Source organism: Oncorhynchus kisutch, linkage group LG17 (genome assembly GCF_002021735.2).
Source record: "Oncorhynchus kisutch isolate 150728-3 linkage group LG17, Okis_V2, whole genome shotgun sequence".
Classification (NCBI taxonomy): Eukaryota; Metazoa; Chordata; class Actinopteri; order Salmoniformes; family Salmonidae; genus Oncorhynchus; species Oncorhynchus kisutch.
This window is the reverse complement of record NC_034190.2, coordinates 59,636,551-59,655,367: the sequence shown is the minus strand read 5'-3', so window position 1 is coordinate 59,655,367 and position 18,817 is coordinate 59,636,551. Positions and strand designations below refer to the sequence as shown.

General features: G+C 40.7%; 1 protein-coding gene across 1 annotated transcript in view; it reads right to left on the bottom strand.

The window, feature by feature from the left end:
• The window catches only part of LOC109907012 (plexin A3), a 125,147-nt gene extending 106,647 nt beyond the window's left edge, over positions 1-18,500 (bottom strand). The window contains exons 1-3 of the mRNA XM_020504815.2: positions 18,339-18,500; positions 11,179-12,447; positions 1,083-1,265 (exon numbers count right to left, since the gene is read on the bottom strand). Of these exons, the coding sequence (XP_020360404.2) occupies positions 1,083-1,265; positions 11,179-12,360 (1,365 nt within the window). The 5' untranslated portion in view covers positions 12,361-12,447; positions 18,339-18,500. The remainder of the gene's footprint in view (positions 1-1,082; positions 1,266-11,178; positions 12,448-18,338) is intronic.
• Positions 18,501-18,817: the final 317 nt, after the last annotated feature.

The following is an 18,817-nucleotide window of genomic DNA, read 5'->3' as shown; positions in this document are numbered from 1 at the left end:
TCTTATAATGAATAACCTGGGTGTTGAGCAAGTAGAGGAGACTAAATTACTTGGTGTTCCCTTGGATTGTAAACTGTCATGGTCAAATCATATTGATTTAATGAATGTAAAATGGGGAGAGGTCTGTCCTTGATAAAGAGATGCTCTGCTTTTTTGACACCACACTCCACAAAGCAAGTCCTACAGGCTCTAGTTTTATCTTATCTTGATTATTGCCCAGGCATATGGTCAGGTGCTGCAAAGAAGGACATAGAAAAACACCAGCTGTAATCAGAGGGCTAATATCAATACTATGTATGTCAGTCTCTCTTGGGGATAGACTGACTGCATCGCTGTTGTTTTTATAAGAAACATTCATGTGTTGAAAATTCCAAATTGTTTGCATAGTCAACTTGCACACAACACTGACACACACACTTATCCAACCAGAGATGCCACCAGGGGTCTTTTCACAGTCTGCAAATCCAGAACCAGTTCAAGGAAACGTACAGTATTATAGAGCCATGATTGCATTGAACTCCCTTCCATCTCCTATTGTTCAAGTGAACAGCAACCTGGCTTTAAAAAACAGATAAAGCAACACCTCGCAGCACAACGCCTCACTAGATATTTTGTGTGTATGTACTGACAGATGCTACAGAATGTAAATCTAACATATGAAAATGTTCCTGATAAATGGTCAGGATAAATGTAGGCCTAGAATAGTAGGCCTCTCTGCGTTTTTTCTCTCTCTGTGTTTTACATGTCCTTAAGCTGTTCTTGTCTATTAATGTTCTGTATTATGTCATATTTCATGTTTTGTGTGGACCCCAGGAAGAGTAGCTGCTGCTTTCACAACAGCTAATGGAGATCCTAATCAAATACCCCTAAAAAATACCAATGTACTACAAATATTTAATCACATTCAAAAATAAATCAGAAAAAACGGTTGGTGTTTGGTGAAATCCCATCTCTGCCTCCAACACCAGAGCTTCCCCAGGCCTTCACCTTTTAAGCATTTATGTAAAGAATTCTAACACAGCTACCGGGGGAATAATTGATTGGCCCAACTGAACAGAAAGAATCAGAATTTCTCTCTTTACCTTTTTGAGGTGTCCGCTGCGGGTTCCCACAAACACCACTGAGTGGTCTCCATAGGTGTAGGCTGCTACTGCTCCCATGCCATCTACGCGGTCGTCATACAGAGGGGTCCCCTCTATCACCCGTAGACCCCCCAAAGGCTGGTTCAACACCAGCCCACAGAAATCATCTCCAATCTGCTTTGGCTGCAAAACAAAACAAGAAGGGGACAATGTTCAGAATGTATCAAGGTATTGGATCAAATGTAGCCTATTTACTAATTTGGGACCTGGAATAAACAAAACGGTAATAGATTTTGGGAGCTTTCACTACACACCTCTAGGGGTACACAAAGGAAAATGACAATGCAATTAATTATAAAGATAAGAAATTGAATAAGAAATACCCCTCTGAGCACAGGTGACATTTGTGGCATGTTAAATAGAGATATTTATTTTTGCTCCGAAAGCTACATACTGGGCACAGACTTGTTCAACATCTAGTTTTGATTTACATTTGGTTGTCATCTAATGATAATTCAACGTGAAATCAACCAACAAATGTAACGTTTGGTGAAAAATATATGAAATTCCCTTATGTTAATCACTTTTTTCACATCCAATCAGTTTTCCACATTGATTCAACATCATCACATTGAATATTTTGGTTGAAATAATATGGAAACAATGTTGATTCAACCATTTTTTGCCCAGTGGGTAGGCTGGCCATGTCAGTCTGAAACATGCCGGTGTGGGAGGAGCAAACGGTTGTTGATGAGCCTTTATGAAGGATAAATATATCAAACAAGGCCTGTGCCAGACTCTGGCACGCACACTCTCAATAAGAGGTCAAGGGCTATCGCTGTGCATGAGAAGGGGCTGATAATGCAGATGAAGCAGGCCATAATTTATCAAAAAGACCCGATTTGCATCAGCTATGGGGAGCCCTGTTCCTCCTAATAAAAACATCCCCCGCAATCCTAAAGGGATCCAGGTCAGCTACTGATGCTTGTTGTTCTCCTCTCCATCTGCCTTGCTCTGCCCTAAAAACTAACGAGGTGGGTTTGGATGGGGGTGGAGTGCCCTCAGACATTATAAATGTACAGTACAGTTATGGGAGCAGCTCATCAACTGTTCCTGATTTCAAACCTTGAGACAGGTACCCTAATAAGATGCATTCTTTTAAATACCCTGTTGTATTTAAATGGGTCACAACTTAACTGTATGTTTTATGAGATCCCTCAGGAAGCTGTGAGACAAATAAATGATACTGTAATACAGTGTTATGACTGGAGTCAGCTTCATTTGACATAACCTTCTAAAGAGAACATTTTCAGATTTTTTTTATCCCAGATAAAGTTACTGTAACATACATTTTTCAATTTTTCAAACATTGTATAGATCAGCAGGGATTTTTCATTCTGCAAAAAAATATCTGGATGGTAAAAATACCAAAATAGTCGTCATAGCGTCATAAAGGTGGAGAGTTGTTAAGATATCATAGGCCTAGAACGGGTTCGCAAGCCTGTTAAGGCTAGGAACCAAACCCTAATAGGTTTTTTTTCTTCTCTTAATCATATCATAGTCAACTTTTACCAGTTGAATGTAGACACACACAACAACAATTGTATTACAATCAAGGGTTGGAACTGTTTCAGCGAAAAAATTGAGGAACAGAACCCGAACCGAAAACAAAAGTGATCTATACTGTTCCGGAACAGAACCGTTATACTAAAAGCATGGGAACCGGTTAATAACATTCCTTTACATTTCGGGCCTTTTTTTCCAGTCCCACAGAAATCGTAACAAAGCGCCTATGCAAAGCCCCAACTCCGTCACTAAGAAACATATTACTGCATCTGCCTTCCAGCTGGAAATCTTTGCCAGTGGGTGTGCGTAGGCTACCTGCCCCTCCCCTCCCCTCTGAAGCATAGGTTACTGTAGCCTACTGATGATGTCACAACCATAATTCAGAAATTACGGAGCTATTTAATTAGAGAAGAAGGGATTGACTTTTTCAATGCTAGTTAAGGATACTATAGTTATCACGTTTTACATTGGATTTATTAACTTCAATCAGGTAAGTTAGCCTATTGGCAGGTAGCCTAGTGGTTAGAGCGTTGGACTAGTAATCGAAAGGTTGCAAGATTGAATCCCAGGAAAAAAAAGAAAGAAATTATCTGACTCCAATACATTTTTATAGAAAGTTTGCAAAAATAGATACGATCTTGCTACAATGGAAAGGAAAATGCCTGTCTATTTGTGGAAAAATCACCCTGATTAAATCTTTAGTCATATCACAGTTGACCTATTTGCTTATGGTTTTGCCTACACCTAGTGCCCTGCTTTTTAAATTATATGAACATAAAATATTACATTTTATTTGGAACGGCAAGCCAGATAAAATTAAAAGGCCTATTTATATAACGAATATGAATTTGTGATTAAATATTAAAGCATTAGACGTCTCACTAAAGGCATCAGTCATACAAAAGTTATACTTAAATCCAAACGGGTTCTCTAGTAAATTGGTACGAATGTCTCATCCTATGTTCAAGAAGGGCCTTCTTCCCTTTATTCAGATTACACCGGCCCACTTTCGATTGTTGGAAAAGGAAATAATCTCCAAAATATCTTTATTTTTTAAACAATCCTTAGAAAGTTGGTTGCAATTTCAGTTTAATCCACCTGAAAAGACAGAACAAATAATAGAACAAATATTGTGGTTAAATTCAAATATACTAATTGATTAAAGAAAAAAGTATTTCGAAGAAATGTTTAAAAAAGGTATAATTTTTGTGAATGATATCATAAATAGGATTGGTGGAGTTATATCACACATGCAGCTAACACAGACATATGGAAATGTCTGCTCTACCCAAAATTACAACCAATTAATTGCAGCACTAAAGAAAAGTGTGATAAATAAAAACATATACCAATTTCATTTAAGGACAAAAAAACTGACAGCTGTGCCATTTAAATTGCTAAATAGTTGGGAAGATTTTCGATGTACCCATTCCATGGCACATGGTTTATGAATTGATACACAAACAACGCCGTATGCAAAACTTCTAATGTTTCAATTTAAATTACTATACAAAATTCTTGCAACTAATAGAATGTTATATATATGGGGGATACAATCTTCCCAGCTCTGCAGATTCTGCTGTGAGGAGGCAGAGTCATTAGATCATTTATTTTGGTATCATCCATATGTAGCTCGTTTTTGGTCACAGGTCCAGGAATGGCTGAAGAATTGCAACATTTGCCTAGAACTAACGCTGCAGATAGCAAAACTGGGTAATTTGAAAAGCCATAGTCAATCAATCAATAATATAATAATTATTTTAGCAAAAATGTTTATTTTTAATTTACAATCTGTAGAAGCTATGAGAATAGAAAGGTTCAATTAGTTTGTGAAGCATCACAGCACAGTTGAAAAATATATGGCAAATAGAAATCCAAAATGGATGATGTTGAAAGATAGATGGGAGAGGTTGAATGGAGCTGAAGGGTGGGACTAATAGCAAGATAAAACATGTAATACATACAGGATCTGTAAAATGTATATATGTTCAGAATTTTGTGAAATAGCACAGATACAAATAGAAATCAAACTAGATGGACATCAGAAATAGAAAAAAACTATTGTAAAATAGGCTGTGTATGTAAAATGTGTATAAGATGTATAAATTGAAGGTAAAAGCCGAAGTGTTTATTAGTTTACTCCAATTGGGGGATCGGCGGAAGGGTTTGCGGGGAATAATAATAAAGGTATATTCTTTTAAAAAGTATGTATGTCTATATAGGTATGTATATGTATATATGTGTATATGTGTGCATGCGTGTATGGATATATATATTTACCCAAAAAAGCGGACAAGTTAAAAATCTGTCATGCTGCCCCTGAACAAGGCAGTTACACCCACTGTTCCTAGGCCGTCATTGAAAATAAGAATTTGTTCTTAACTGACTTGCCCAGTTAAATAAAGGTTTAAAAAATGTTTTTTTATTATAGTGATGCTCTACACACACAATCTTGTTAGCTAGCTAGCTAGTTAGCTAACATATGTTCTGGTCCAAAGTAGAGGTGATTTTTCAACGCCAATACCGATACTGATTATTGGAGGACATAAAAAGCCGATACCGATTAATCGTCCGATTTTTTACATTTATTTGTAATAATGACAATTACAACAATTACAAGAAAACCTTATTTTAACTTAATATAATACATCAATAGAATCAATTTAGCCTCAAATAAATAATGAAACATGTTCAATTTGGTTTAAATAATGCAAAAACAAAGTGTTGGAGAAGAAAGTAAAAGTGCAATATGTGCTATGTAAGAAAGCTAACGTTTCAGTTCCTTGCTCAGAACATGAGATCATATGAAAGCTGGATGTTCCTTTTAACACGAGTCTTCAATATTCCCAGATAAGACATTTTAGGTTGTAGTTATTATAGGAATTATAGGACTATTTCTCTCTATACCATTTGTATTTCATATACCTTTGACTATTGGATGTTCTTATAGGCACTTTAGTATTGCCAGTGTAACAGTATAGCTTCCGTACCTCTCCTCGCTCCTACCTGGGCTCGAACCAGGAACACAACGACAACAGCCACCCTCGAAGCAGCATTACCCATGCAGAGCAAGGGGAACAACTACTCCAAGTCTCGGAGCGAGTGACGTTTGAAACGCTATTAGCGCGCACCCTGCTAACTAGCTAGCCATTTTACATCACATCGTTACACCAGCCTAATCTCGGGAGTTGATAGGCTTGAAGTTATAAACAGCAGAGCTGCTGGCAAAACGCACGGAAGTGCTGTTTGAATGAATGCTTATGAGCCTGCTGGTGCCTACCATCGCTCAGTCAGACTGCTCTATCAAATCATAGACTTAATTATAACATAATAACACACAGAAATGCGAGCCTTAGGTCATTAATATGGTCGAATCCAGAAACTATCATCTCGAAAACAAGACGTTTATCCGTTCCGTATTTTATCTACCGGGTGGCATCCATCAGTCTAAAAATTCTTGTTACATTGCACAACTTTCAATGTTATGTCATAATTACGTAAAATTCTGGCAAATTAGTTCGCAATGAGCCAGGCGGCCCAAACTGTTGCATATACCCTGACTCTGCGTGCAATGAATGCAAGAGAAGTGACACAATTTCACCTGGTTAATATTGCCTGCAAGCCTGGATTTCTTCTAGCTAAATATGCAGGTTTAAAAATATATACTTCTGTGTATTGATTTTAAGAAAGGCATTTGATGTTTATGGTTAGGTACACGTTGGAGCAACGTGCGCATTTTCGCGAATGCGCACTGCATCGATTATATTCAATGCAGGACACGCTAGATAAACTAGTAATATCATCAACCATGTGTAGTTATAACTAGTGATTATGATTGATTAAGTTTAATGCTAGCTAGCAACTTACCTTGGCTTCTTACTGCATTCGCGTAACAGGCGGTCTCCTCGTGAGGCAGGTGGTTAGAGCGTTGGACTAGTTAACCGTAAGGTTGCAAGATTGAATCCCTGAGCTGACAAGGCAGTTAACCCACCGTTCCTAGGCCGTCATTGAAAATAAGAATGTGTTCTTAATTAACTTACTTGCCTAGTTAAATAAACATTAAATAAAGATGTATAAAAAATAAATGTAAAAAAAAATAGGCAAAATCGGCGTCCAAAATGACCGATTTCCAATTGTTATGAAAACCTGAAATTGGCCCTAATTAATCGGCCATTCTGAATAATTGGTCGACCTCTAGTCCAAAGTCAAACCAACTTGGAAGTTTAAAGACAATAAAAGTTCCTCCATAGAAGCTGCTTCTCCGTATGTATAATTATTTAGGCCTATTTCAGATAATGCATGTCATAACAAGATGCCCAGCACTTTAAGGCAAGCTTCCTCCATCCTCTCGCCTCTCCCTCAAAATGTCAGCTGCATCTTGCGTCCTACACTCTGACTGGTGTGTGTTTGTCTTTCATTCTGATTAACCATGCTGTTACGGCAAAATACAATTAGCTTTTCACGACTTTCCTATACAGATTGAATTGCTTATCAGGTCCACAGCAAGCTGATCTAGCCACGCTGACTGGTGAAATAATTTGTGATGCACCGATATGACATTTTTGGCCGAAAGCGATATCCAATATTGTCCTTGCCAAAAAGAAACAAGCAGCGTGGCCAGGAGGAGCAGACATCCTGGACATGGGAGGATATCTTGGATGGTAAGGGATCCTGGACGTGGGAGAAGATCCTGACCGGAAAGGATCGCCTTCAATCGCCTCCCCCCCCCAAAAATGGGGGGGGGGCACACGGGTTGGTTGGCGGAGCCAGGTTTTGAACCAGAGCCAACTCCCTGTACTCACCGTGGGGAGCGTGTGACCGGTCAGGCACCATGTTTTGCGGTGATACGCACTGTGTCTCCAGTGCGCATTCACAGCCCAGGTGCGTTCTGTGCCAACTCCTCGCACTTGTCGTGCTAAAGTGGGTATCTGTCCAGGGCGGGTTGTGCCGGCTCAGCCTGGAACCTCCTGAGACGTTTCACAGTCCGGAACCTCCAACGACGGTCCATAGTCCGGAACCTCCTGAGACGTTCCGCGGTCCGGAACCTCCTGAGACGGTCCATGGTCCGGAACCACCAGAGACGGTCAACGGTCCGGAACCAGAGCCTCTAGCGACAGTCTGCGGTCCAGAGTCTTCAGCGACAGTCTGCGGTCCAGAGCCTCCAGCGACGGTCTGCGGTCCAGAGCTTCCTGCGACGGTCGGCAGTCCAGAGCCTCCAGTGACGGTATGCAGTCCAGAGCCCCCAACAGGGGTTCCCAGTTGAGTCAACAGGGGTTCCCTCCCCAACAGGGGTTCCCTCCCCTATTGAGTCAGGTTTTGCTGTCTTAGTCTGCACTTTTTTTGGGGGGGGGGTACTGTCACGCCTTGACCATAGAGAGCTGTTTATTCTCTATGTTGGTTGTGGCGTGATAGTGACTAGGGTGGTTTAGCCATTTCCCCATTGTGCTTTGTGGGATATTGTCTAGGTATAGTTGCCTGCGAGCACTACTTTGAGCTTCACGTTTAGTTTTTTTCGCTTTATTGTTTTTGTTCTTTGAAAATAAAAGGATGGAAACATATCATGCGGCATCTTGGTCCACTCCTTATAACGATCGTGACAGTTCTTCCCCCAAAACATAACAAAACAACATAATCTGTTTCAGTATCTATAGTTAGCTTGCTAACTATATAGCTAGGTGTCATCATCTAAAATAACCCTAATTTATAAGACAGTTCTTATTTGATTCATGGTGGTCGGACCCATCTATGTGGAGCTAGCCACAATAAGGATTAGCCACAATAGGGGACTTTGCGGTTAGCCTACAAAATAAAAGTATGTCATTGACAGTGATGCAAATGAATACAAATAGAAGAATTATGCCATAATTTAATAGATCGTGATAAACGAGGTTGGAATGTTGTTATATAAAATCAACAAAAGACAGTTATTTGTTAAGTTGACAAAAATCTGTTGAAATCACACTGGATGTGTTATACTTTAGAATTGTGTTTGGGGCATACTTATTTCACTGTACAGCCTTATCTATGGAATGTGGATCAATGACATGGGTTACCAGTGACACCCAGAGAAAATTAGTAGCTCTTATTGCGGGACTCTGAAACACCGGTGAATTGAGACACATTTATTGTCAACCTATGTGTATTCAACACTATTCCCAGGGAAAAACAATACTGTGGGGATGTTTTGGAGTCTGATAACTGAACTGGATATAAAGAAATATATATATATATATATATATTGGGTATTAAGTAGACTGTTACCCCATTTTATTGATCCACAATCCTTATGTAAAGCTGTACAGTGCAATATGAATGTCAATACACACAATAGGCTGAATGGGGAGGTGATTTCACAGTCACAGTCCCGCGATAAGAGCTACAATGCTAATATTTGCGTAAACTCTTCACAATTGTGTTCTGTATGTGTCACCGATTAGAATGATACCCTATGTCATTGCTTCACATTCCAACCTTGTTTAATATTATCTAGTCTAAATATGGCATGATTCCACCAATTGTATCCTTCTGCATCACTCAAAGAGGTACTTTTATTTTGAAAGCAAACAGCAAATTCCACAATTGTGGTCTAATCCTTATTGTGGCTAGCTTCACAACACATAACCCAGTTAGGTCGAGCTTCACTAGCCAGATGAAGCTAGCTAGCTGCTTATTAGGTTAGCTTTGGGCAACAGGGTTAAGTAACTGGCTAGCTATTTATTTTCATGAACTGAAGTTCAATTTCAATAGGCAAACGACAAGTGGCTACCTAGCTAATACTTACTCACAAGGATTCCTAAATCAAGTGAAAATGACTGCAGTTTCTACTGGTCATTGTTCTCAGGCTGGTTGTATTGGTGCTATCTAGGTACCAAGCTAAAGCTAGCTAGCTACCCCAGAAGTTGCGGTCGACAAAATAATGCTTTATTACCAACGTGGCATTGTAAACATATCGTTCGTGACGCCACTCCTGTGTAACTCCGGTAGGGCAACATCTGAACAATAGCGCACTTGGTAACGTTAGTGTGTACCAGTGCTTGACCAGTCGCGAAAGCCAACATCACCCACGACAGAGAACGGTTGATTGTCAAGGGCAATGAATTACATTATCTTGGAGTTAATGGATTCGAGTTGTCTCGCTGAAATGTTCTTACTCTTTCAAGTGACTGCTCGACTTGTTGACTGCTCGAGCCACACCGCAGAAATTGTGGGCTAGCTTAGGAATGCTGTGTTGCACGTGTAGCGCAAAATTTGAAGTGGCGTCATTAAGTCATGTACGTACATTATATAGGTATGCACGTCAGCTTTGACATCGGTTTTTCACATTGCCGTTAAACTAGACTAGATGTTGGCATTTTTAGCTAATATCGGCCGATTCCGATATGTTCACCGATATATTGTACATCCCTAGAAATAATTGAATGTCAAGCTAAATGTAAAATAAATAAAGGTTTAAAAAGGAACAGAAAGGAACGATCCAAACCGTGACTTTGTTTTGGTTCGAAACCGGTTCAAAACTTTATTTTGCTGGTCAGAACATTGGGGGAAAAAAGAAAAGATGGTTCTGTTCAGAATGAAACTATCAGATTTTTTTTTCTCCCCTTATTACAATTCTGAAATATTGCATAAAATATGCAAATGAGGTGATATCTCATCACATTTGAGCATATTTGCATTTAACACAAATACATTTTTGGGGACACGGGATAAAGACAGCCTTAATATTTTGGTTAAGTCATCTCCAGGACAGGACTTACTTAGCCCAAATTATTGATATGTCCTTTTTTATTCTTTCTAGCTAAAATACTAAAGACGTATGTAAAATGCATTTCTGGCAAATTGTTTCAAGAAAATGTTATCAATTCCCTCTGAGTAAGACTGGAGAATATATGTAAGGATAACCACAAAACTTCGGTGAATGTAGATGCTTCTGAAGCTGAGAAAAATCTGTTGGCGTGTGGGAAGAGTCTAACTTTCGGGAAATGGCAGTTAAAGGCAAGTACACTGAATTTAGCCTACCAATCGCCAAACGCCTATTTTGACCCAATCACTATCTCTTAAAAGTAAGTTAGTACTGTATATACTCCCGTTTCTAACATTCTCTATTAAATGGGCTTCACAAGTATGTGTGATTCAATGTAAAGAGCTCTTGAAATGATGGATGTATGTCCATTTAAAAGTGCTTAAAATTAATGAAATGTTAATGTCGGTAGTATGATCAACTAAATAAAATATACATTTACATTAAGTTTTTGACATTTTGACATTTACTTTTTGAACTCATATAGTACTCATATTAAAGTACCAAAACAACCCAAAATCTCAAAATGTATAAGTAGATGCAAAACCTCTGGTGCCTGGCTTTAAATGTTTCAATATATTCATAGGGCATTTGGGCTATTTAAGTTAATGAGGTATGGATGAAATATGCAAGTAAACCCAGCAGAATATTGCCTTTGGGGCTAGGGCCTGAGGCTGGATAGAAGTACTTCATTTGAAGTGGAATTACTAAAAAGAAATGGTGATGACTCACCGTGTTGATGCAGGGTAGCTCCTTGTTGAGCAGCCAGGGCAGGGACAGCTTGCCTTCCCCACGGTAGCACGACTTGATCCTCTCCCTCATGGCCAGGTTGATCTGATGCAGGGTAAAGAGACACAGGACCGTTTCCCGAGGCGGGTTGGCCCGGTTCTTCTGGCCCTGGGAGAACACCACAAACAGCACATCCTCGTCCTCAGACAGCCCCAAGGCCTGGGCCAGCATCCGACCTGGACGGTGCTTGTATGCAGACTGGACCAGCCGGTACTCCACCCCATCCTTGGTGCAACCCAGGGGGAACTCCACGTAAGAGTAGAACTCGGTGTCATTAGAACACATCCGCACTATCTTGGAGGTGAAAAACTTTTCACCGGTGGCATCCATCTGGGTGAGCTGTGTGTCCAGCTGCAATGTCAGGAAATAGATGTAAGTACGGCTGGAGAATCCATACACGTAGTAAATGTCAAACGCCGGGTAGAGGGACAGAGTGTCAGAGGGTATCTTGATTTGTGAGGACACAAACTCGTCCTGGTAGACCAGACTGAACATGTTAACACTCTCTTCATCAGCGACCAGTTTACGGCTGGACAGGGTAGGGAAATACTCTGACTTGCCATCGATGGCTGCCCCGATAAACAGCCGGCTAGCCCCCTTCTTCTCATTTTTCCACTTCCCTTCTGTTCTGTCAACCACCACTCCTGCCATGCCGTCAGCCTCCCTGGCTCCAGAGAGGTAATGCTCCTTGCGGTGGTGGGGCTCTCCCAGCTTGAAGAGGTCCTCCAGCCGCAGGAACTGACACACACCCTGCCAGATGCTTCCACATGCTACCAGGCGGTTGCCAGCGTAATCAACCAGCAGCAACTTGTTGACGTTGTCAGAGGACTCCAGTTTATGTGCACAAGCTCGGACGCTGGGAGGGGGGTAACATTTGGCGTTGTCATCCACGGGGCCAGTCATGTGTGAACGCAGCTCTGTTAGGTTGGCAGACAGCTTATAGACCCGGTTCACTGCTCCCACATAGACCTCTCCCGTCCGACTATGCACTGTGAGATGAGTGAGGCTTGTGTCTGTGACCCTGTAGGTGCCTGTCTCAGGGGGAAGCTTGGTCGGGGCCATAGGGAATGCATTTTCGGTCCCAGATTGTAGAAAAAGGAAAATAACCAGCCATTTGGGTGTCATGATTGAGATCTTTTGGTGATGGGAGAATAGAGCTCGTCACGTGAGCTTATTGCAGTCCTTGTCCGTCTCAGCTTCAGTGGTTCATGTCTGAAATGAAAAAGAAATGTTGGTTAGGATAGGATAGGATAAAGGATATTACCTTAATTTCAACAGGAAAGTCATATTGAGACGAAAGTCTATTTTACAAATGAGGCCTGAACAATAAAAAAACAAGCACATTACAACAGGCAATGGATTGTATGCACAAGTAAATAGCGTCCACTCTTCAAAGTTTAATGGGCTTCATGCACTCCAAAAATTAATTTGCGTGAGAAAAAGCACATTCAAGGAGTTGGTGAACTCCTCACTGTAGTCCATTTTGAGGTATTAATGACTAAATGTGCGAGTCAGCCACTGAGACAGTTGTGTGTGTGAGGGAGGTTTGGGGGAGTGTATTGATCCTAGGGCTTCTGCTGGTGCCAGGGATTGTCACTCCCGCTCCCTTCACTCAATGGATTGCTAATAAACTTTTACAGCCATCACCAACACTAATCCAGAGCACATTTGTTAATTAGAAAGTATCGCTACTAAGAAAAGAGAACGTGACGACAACAGAAGATACACAAATGTACAGGGGTAAATTACACCAAGATGTCTGTGCTGCGATATATTAGTAGCCGACAACAGGAAAATGCTCTAGTGCTGGGATAATGATCTAGGACTGGGATAGGAAGTTCCTGAAACACAGGAAGAATGGGCCTTTAGCCATCTGACACATTTCAGCAGTTTGGGGTTTCAGGTATTAGCAGCACACAGACAGCACCTCTAGCTCTTACTAACCACTACTTTGTTCTCTGGGTGAGATGTGCACGATACTCTGTCGTCAGCTCATTTAGTGTGTCCACAGTGTTTGGTGAGTTTTGATATTGACGTTAACTCACAATAATAACAGTAGCTTTGTTAGGTTGCTGTGAGTGTAAACATCTTTGAAGACATGTCTCTGACCTCACTGATTATGAGTCATCATGAAGTAGTTACAGAGAGGGCATGAAAAAACAGGAACTCATCACAAATCCAATCATCCATGTAATAGTGTTTTTCCAGAAAATAATTGTGTCTTACTAGCATTACCTACTCTCCTTTAATGCATTTTATGTCACATTCGACAACAGTTGGGGATTTCAAATCCTTTGTTTCGCAAATAGATGCACCCCAAAATAGCACTTCTATCAAAACTGATTACCTTCATTGTGAGAAATGATTTATTTGTGCTCACAGGCCTAAATGGATACGCATGGATAATAATGACATTGCAAGACCTCTCCAAGTGATAGTCTCGTGTGAAAAGTGAGATTTTCCCATGTTTTTTTCTCTTTCATCCACCCATACATACCCTCATGACAATGACTATGCTTCATGAATACAGAGAATGGATAGAATCATTCCCCCTGCGAAGATCAGTGCAACACTTTCTCATTAGCAGCCACTATTTTAAAAATCTGCCCCTGAGTGTTTTAAGTTTCATAACAAATGGTAGAATGTTTCAATGAATACAAAATATCTATCCGCTGCAAAAAATGCTCAGGGGCAGATAGGAAAAATCTACTGCAAAAGAGCAATTCTGAAGATAGTGGATGCACCCTTCCCTTACACGTCTGTGACTCAACAAAGCACTCACGAAGTTCTGAAACAGAATAGGTGAGGCCACTTGCTGCCTTTAAATTCAGCGCAAAACCCCCAATCATTGTCCATTGTAATACAATGCAGTATTGTAGTACATTTTCTGACTTGTGGAATACTATTGAGCAGCAGTCACAATGATTTCATTACCACAGAAGAGAGAGGAACACTGGTGCCATTTAAAGCTGAATGCCCTAGCAGAAAATCAGGACCTGGAATCTCAGAATTCTAAAGCAGGGATGGTGCTACGGCTGAATTGAAAAGCAGACTCCAATGATTGACTTAAATAACAACTGTAAATAACATATGAAACCTCAGCGGGAAATAAGACCAGCGAGAGAGAGAGAGAAAGACAGAGAGAGAGAGAGATAGAGTGTGTGTGTGTGTGTGTGTGCGTGTGTGTGTGTAACTATTAACCACCCGAGAGTAAGCTCATTTGACAGTGATTAGGTTTAGTTGAAGACTTACTAGTGTGGAACATATCCTATGGGTTTGTGATGCGATGTGTAATAAGCTATAGATTCACTAGGCTATTACTCAATACCTACCGATGGCTTTGTTCAGGACATGACATCTAAGACATTATAAGAACAGATCGCACCCAATATTGCACTATTCTGATACGTAATAAAAATTAACAAGCAAGTTCAGGTTATGTGTAGTGCAATTCCAAAGCTCAAGACAGCCCAACTCCACTCTTTCTCCATTATACCATTATTTACCTGAACGTCTATCTACTAGTGTAGTTGGATAAGATGAAGGATGGAGGGGATGAGAACATCAGAATCATCCTTAAATACTGACTGGCTGCTGCTGCCTGCCATCAAGCTCAATATCCTTTATAGGAGGACATGGGAGGGGGCCATGTTTTTAGATGAATGGTTAGGAATGGAAAGAGTCTGTGGAGTGTCTGTGAAACGTGAACTCAAAGAAGCAATCAGTGCAAACACCATTTCACTTAATCAAGGACTCTGAAAACACCACTCTCTCTTCACTCATACTTCTCTAATGAGGGTCAACAGAGCTTGATAAAAAAAAAAGCTCTATTTGCTAAATTAAAGATGCTGTACACTCATGGCTACAGATGACCAATACCAAGAATCTATTTGAGAGGTTCATTTCAAAAGCACTCACCCCTACTCAATTTTTAAAAGTTCACATAGGGGTCCGTTGGCCTCTTACTTCGTACAGTAAACTACTGCAGGGTGGAAGGTAGCCTCGTGGTTAAGAGTGTTGGGTCAGTAACCGAAAGGTCACTGTTTCCAATCCCCAAACCGACTAGGTTACAAATCGGTCAATATGCCCTTGAGCAAGGCGCTTAACCCTAATTGCTCTGGATAAGTGCGTCTGCTAAAATACTTAAATGTTGGATTGAATAGGACCACCAAGATCTTTCCTTTTATAATCAAGTCATATTTTTTCCATAAAAATGTATATGTATTGGGACGAATACAGCATACATTTATTTTGAGATTGCCTGCAATGACAACAAGCTCAGTCCGATGATGCTGTGACACACCGCCCCAGACCATGACGGACCCTCCACCTCCAAATCGATTCAGCTCCAGAGTACAGGCCTCGGTGTAACGCTCATTCCTTCGACGATAAACGCGAATCCAACCATCACCCCTGGTGAGACAAAACCGCGACTCTTCAGTGAAGAGCACTTTGTGCCAGTCCTGTCTGGTCCAGCGAAGTTGGGTTTGTGGCAATGTTGTTGCCGGTGATGTATGGTGAGGAACTGCCTTACAACAGGCCTACAAGCCCTCAGTCCAGCCTCTCTCAGCCTATTGCGGACAGTCTGAGCACTGATGAAGGGATTGTGCGTTCCTGGTGTAACTCGGGCAGCTGTTGATGCCATCCTGTACCTGTCCCGCAGGTGTGATGTTCGGATGTACCGATCCTGTGCAGGTGTTGTTACACGTGGTCTGCCACTGCGAGGACGATCAGCTGTCCTTCCTGTTTCCCTGTAGCACTGTCTTTGGCGTCTCACAGTACGGACGTTGCAATTTCTTGCCCTGGCCACATCTGCAGTACTCATGCCTCCATGCAGCATGCCTAAGGCACGTTCACGCAGATGAGCAGGGACCCTGGTCATCTTTCTTTTGGTGTCCTAAGATTCATAACTGTGACCTTAATTGCCTACCGTCTGTAAGCTGTTAGTGTCTTAACGACCGTTCCACAGGTGCATGTTCATTAATTGTTTATGGTTCATTGAACAAGCATGAGAAACAGTGTTTATACCCTTTACAATGAAGATCTGTGAAGTTATTTGGATTTATACGAATGATCTTTGAAAGACAGGGTCCTGAAAAAGGGACGTTTCTTGTTTTGTTGAGATTAAGTCCATTACATCAGTGGATAAAGGAGCACATAGGGGACAAACGAAGGAAGTCAAAGAGTCACCTGATTGTTTCCTCTTTCTGTTATTTTAGTACTGTTTATCATCCTGTAGGGTCAGTAGTTCCCTCTCTATCCTCTCTCTATTACAGCAGCAATGAGAACAGGAATCCTGGCTGAGACACTGGCCCAATGTTGTTCATTATGAACCCAAACCAATCCCCAAAGACCCCTCACTTGCATAAAGGAAACAAACGTATTGCACAGCTTATTGCACAGTGCCATGAACTAAACTAAGGAACAACAAAGGTATGGAATGGCTAATACACTGCAGAGGCAGAGAGTGGTATGGAAAACCAGTGTGTGTTCCCATTAGGATGTTCCCTTTACTCTTTTGTCAGACAATTAAGAAATTGGTACCATTACTTTCCCCATTAGAATGTCAAAGATAAAGCTTAATGTGAGCATGAGCCTCAGCACATGGTGTTCACATTTTGATTGTGGCTATAACACATTAGGTCAACTATTAGGTCAATCTATTGGAGGTTGCTCAATGTGTTTCTGCTCTACTTGTTGCCTATCATTTGGAACCACATAGGGTGTTTCCTTGAAAGCCATTCCCTGGCTGTTACCTTTGGGAAGAGGGAGAAAGAAATGACCTGCCCAGGAAAAAAGAAAAACAAAAGTTGTCATTAAAGATAAAAGCTAAGTGTGTTACCTCCATGGCAGAGCAGGAGCAGACCATGGAGAGGGTGATATTAAACTGAGAAACGGCTTGCAGACAGAAGCTATAACCAATGTCTGTGACTCTCCTTGCCAACTAAGCCTGGACCTTACTCCCTATAAAAACTGGCATTATTATGCTGTGCTGACATTAAAAATATTTTGTGGCACATGAACTGGGCGGCCCTTGCGTTGGCCCTGTATTAATTGCAACCTCCCTATAACCTATGGTTTAAACATCATTTTCGTCAACAGTGGCTATAATTTTAATTGTTAAAATACACATTGTATCGTCTGCAGTGTCCTCCCTTATGAAAACCGTCAATATTTCATAGGGATGAAATAGGCTACGTGATTTGAAATTGCATTGTGAAGAAATCCATTGTCTTACTAATTGAGAAGGACATTTGAGGCAATGGGTAGCCTATTAGCTTATAGTTATTCACAGAAGGGAATGTGTTTCTAATTCGCGTCCACATTTTCTGATAACAAATGCGAAGTCACGTGACAATATATCACAGGAGCTGTTACAGATGTATCAGGCAGTAGTAACCTGTGTGAAAACAACCCGAAGACGAATACACCCTGTTCGTGTGGCAGCCAGGTTAATCCAATTGGCAGGTCCTGCTTGGAAGACTATTGTAGTCACATAAAAAGCGCAGATTCCCAATTTGATAACATTAATCTGCCAAATTAAACCTTAATGTTGACATTCAACCTATATAATAGCCTACTGTGTTTTGGTTTAATCAACTCTCTAGGAAAATAACCTACCCATGATGTTATCAGATATTTGCAGATGTTGGATAATAATTAATGTGTCGTTTTGTAAATAAGAAAATGAACTATGTATGAAGACCAGGGTGTTGCCATGTTAATTTCAATGAAATGTAAGGCAAATCGATCTGTTTTTCAATCAGATAAATAATGTTTTTAACGCCCCCTTTGTTCTGAATGGAACGGCGGCGTCTCCTTGCATCACACACTATGCTACACATCCAGGCAAAGCCCGCACGCATCCTTTCAAAAGGCATGATAAAACTAAAACATGCAGTCCTAGTGACTATTGCTTATATATATGTTATAATCACATTCAAGATACAAACTGCATGGTGTTCTACAAGCCATATAAAGCCCCGTCATGGTTTAAAAAAAAAAAAAACATGCTTCGGAATCAAATGTTAACGTTACTCTTTCTCACCAGCATCGGCATCGTGAGATGAGATCTGCAATGAAACACGGGCTCATGGACCTACCTGTATTTAAAGTGCAACAGTTACATCCACAACCACGTACAGTTCTTTTTCCCGCGGTTATCACATAGGCCTATAATTATTTGTTCATTAATTCTGTGCAAAATCCTCGAAATAAACCAGCAGGGAATTCACTGCTTGAATCGCATGACAGTCTCTAACCATTAGGAATGGTCTCGCTTTCTTCAGGAGGAGAAAGGCTTGGGTAGCAATCCCTTTATGGAACGTACCACTTTCAACAAGGGGATTGAAACTCACTGTTGTTCGATAAACCATCGAATAAGAACAAATACGATTGCTACACTGAGTTACCTATGAACTATTACATCTATTTAATTACAATACACAGTTTTTTAAAACTTTTGGTCTCTATGTATTAGAATCATATATGATCACATTTGGCATGTGCTTAAATCTATCCCAGTACCCTATTTGGAACAGGCTTGCCCATAATTTAGTCTTTTTCTACCAAACCCAGTCCC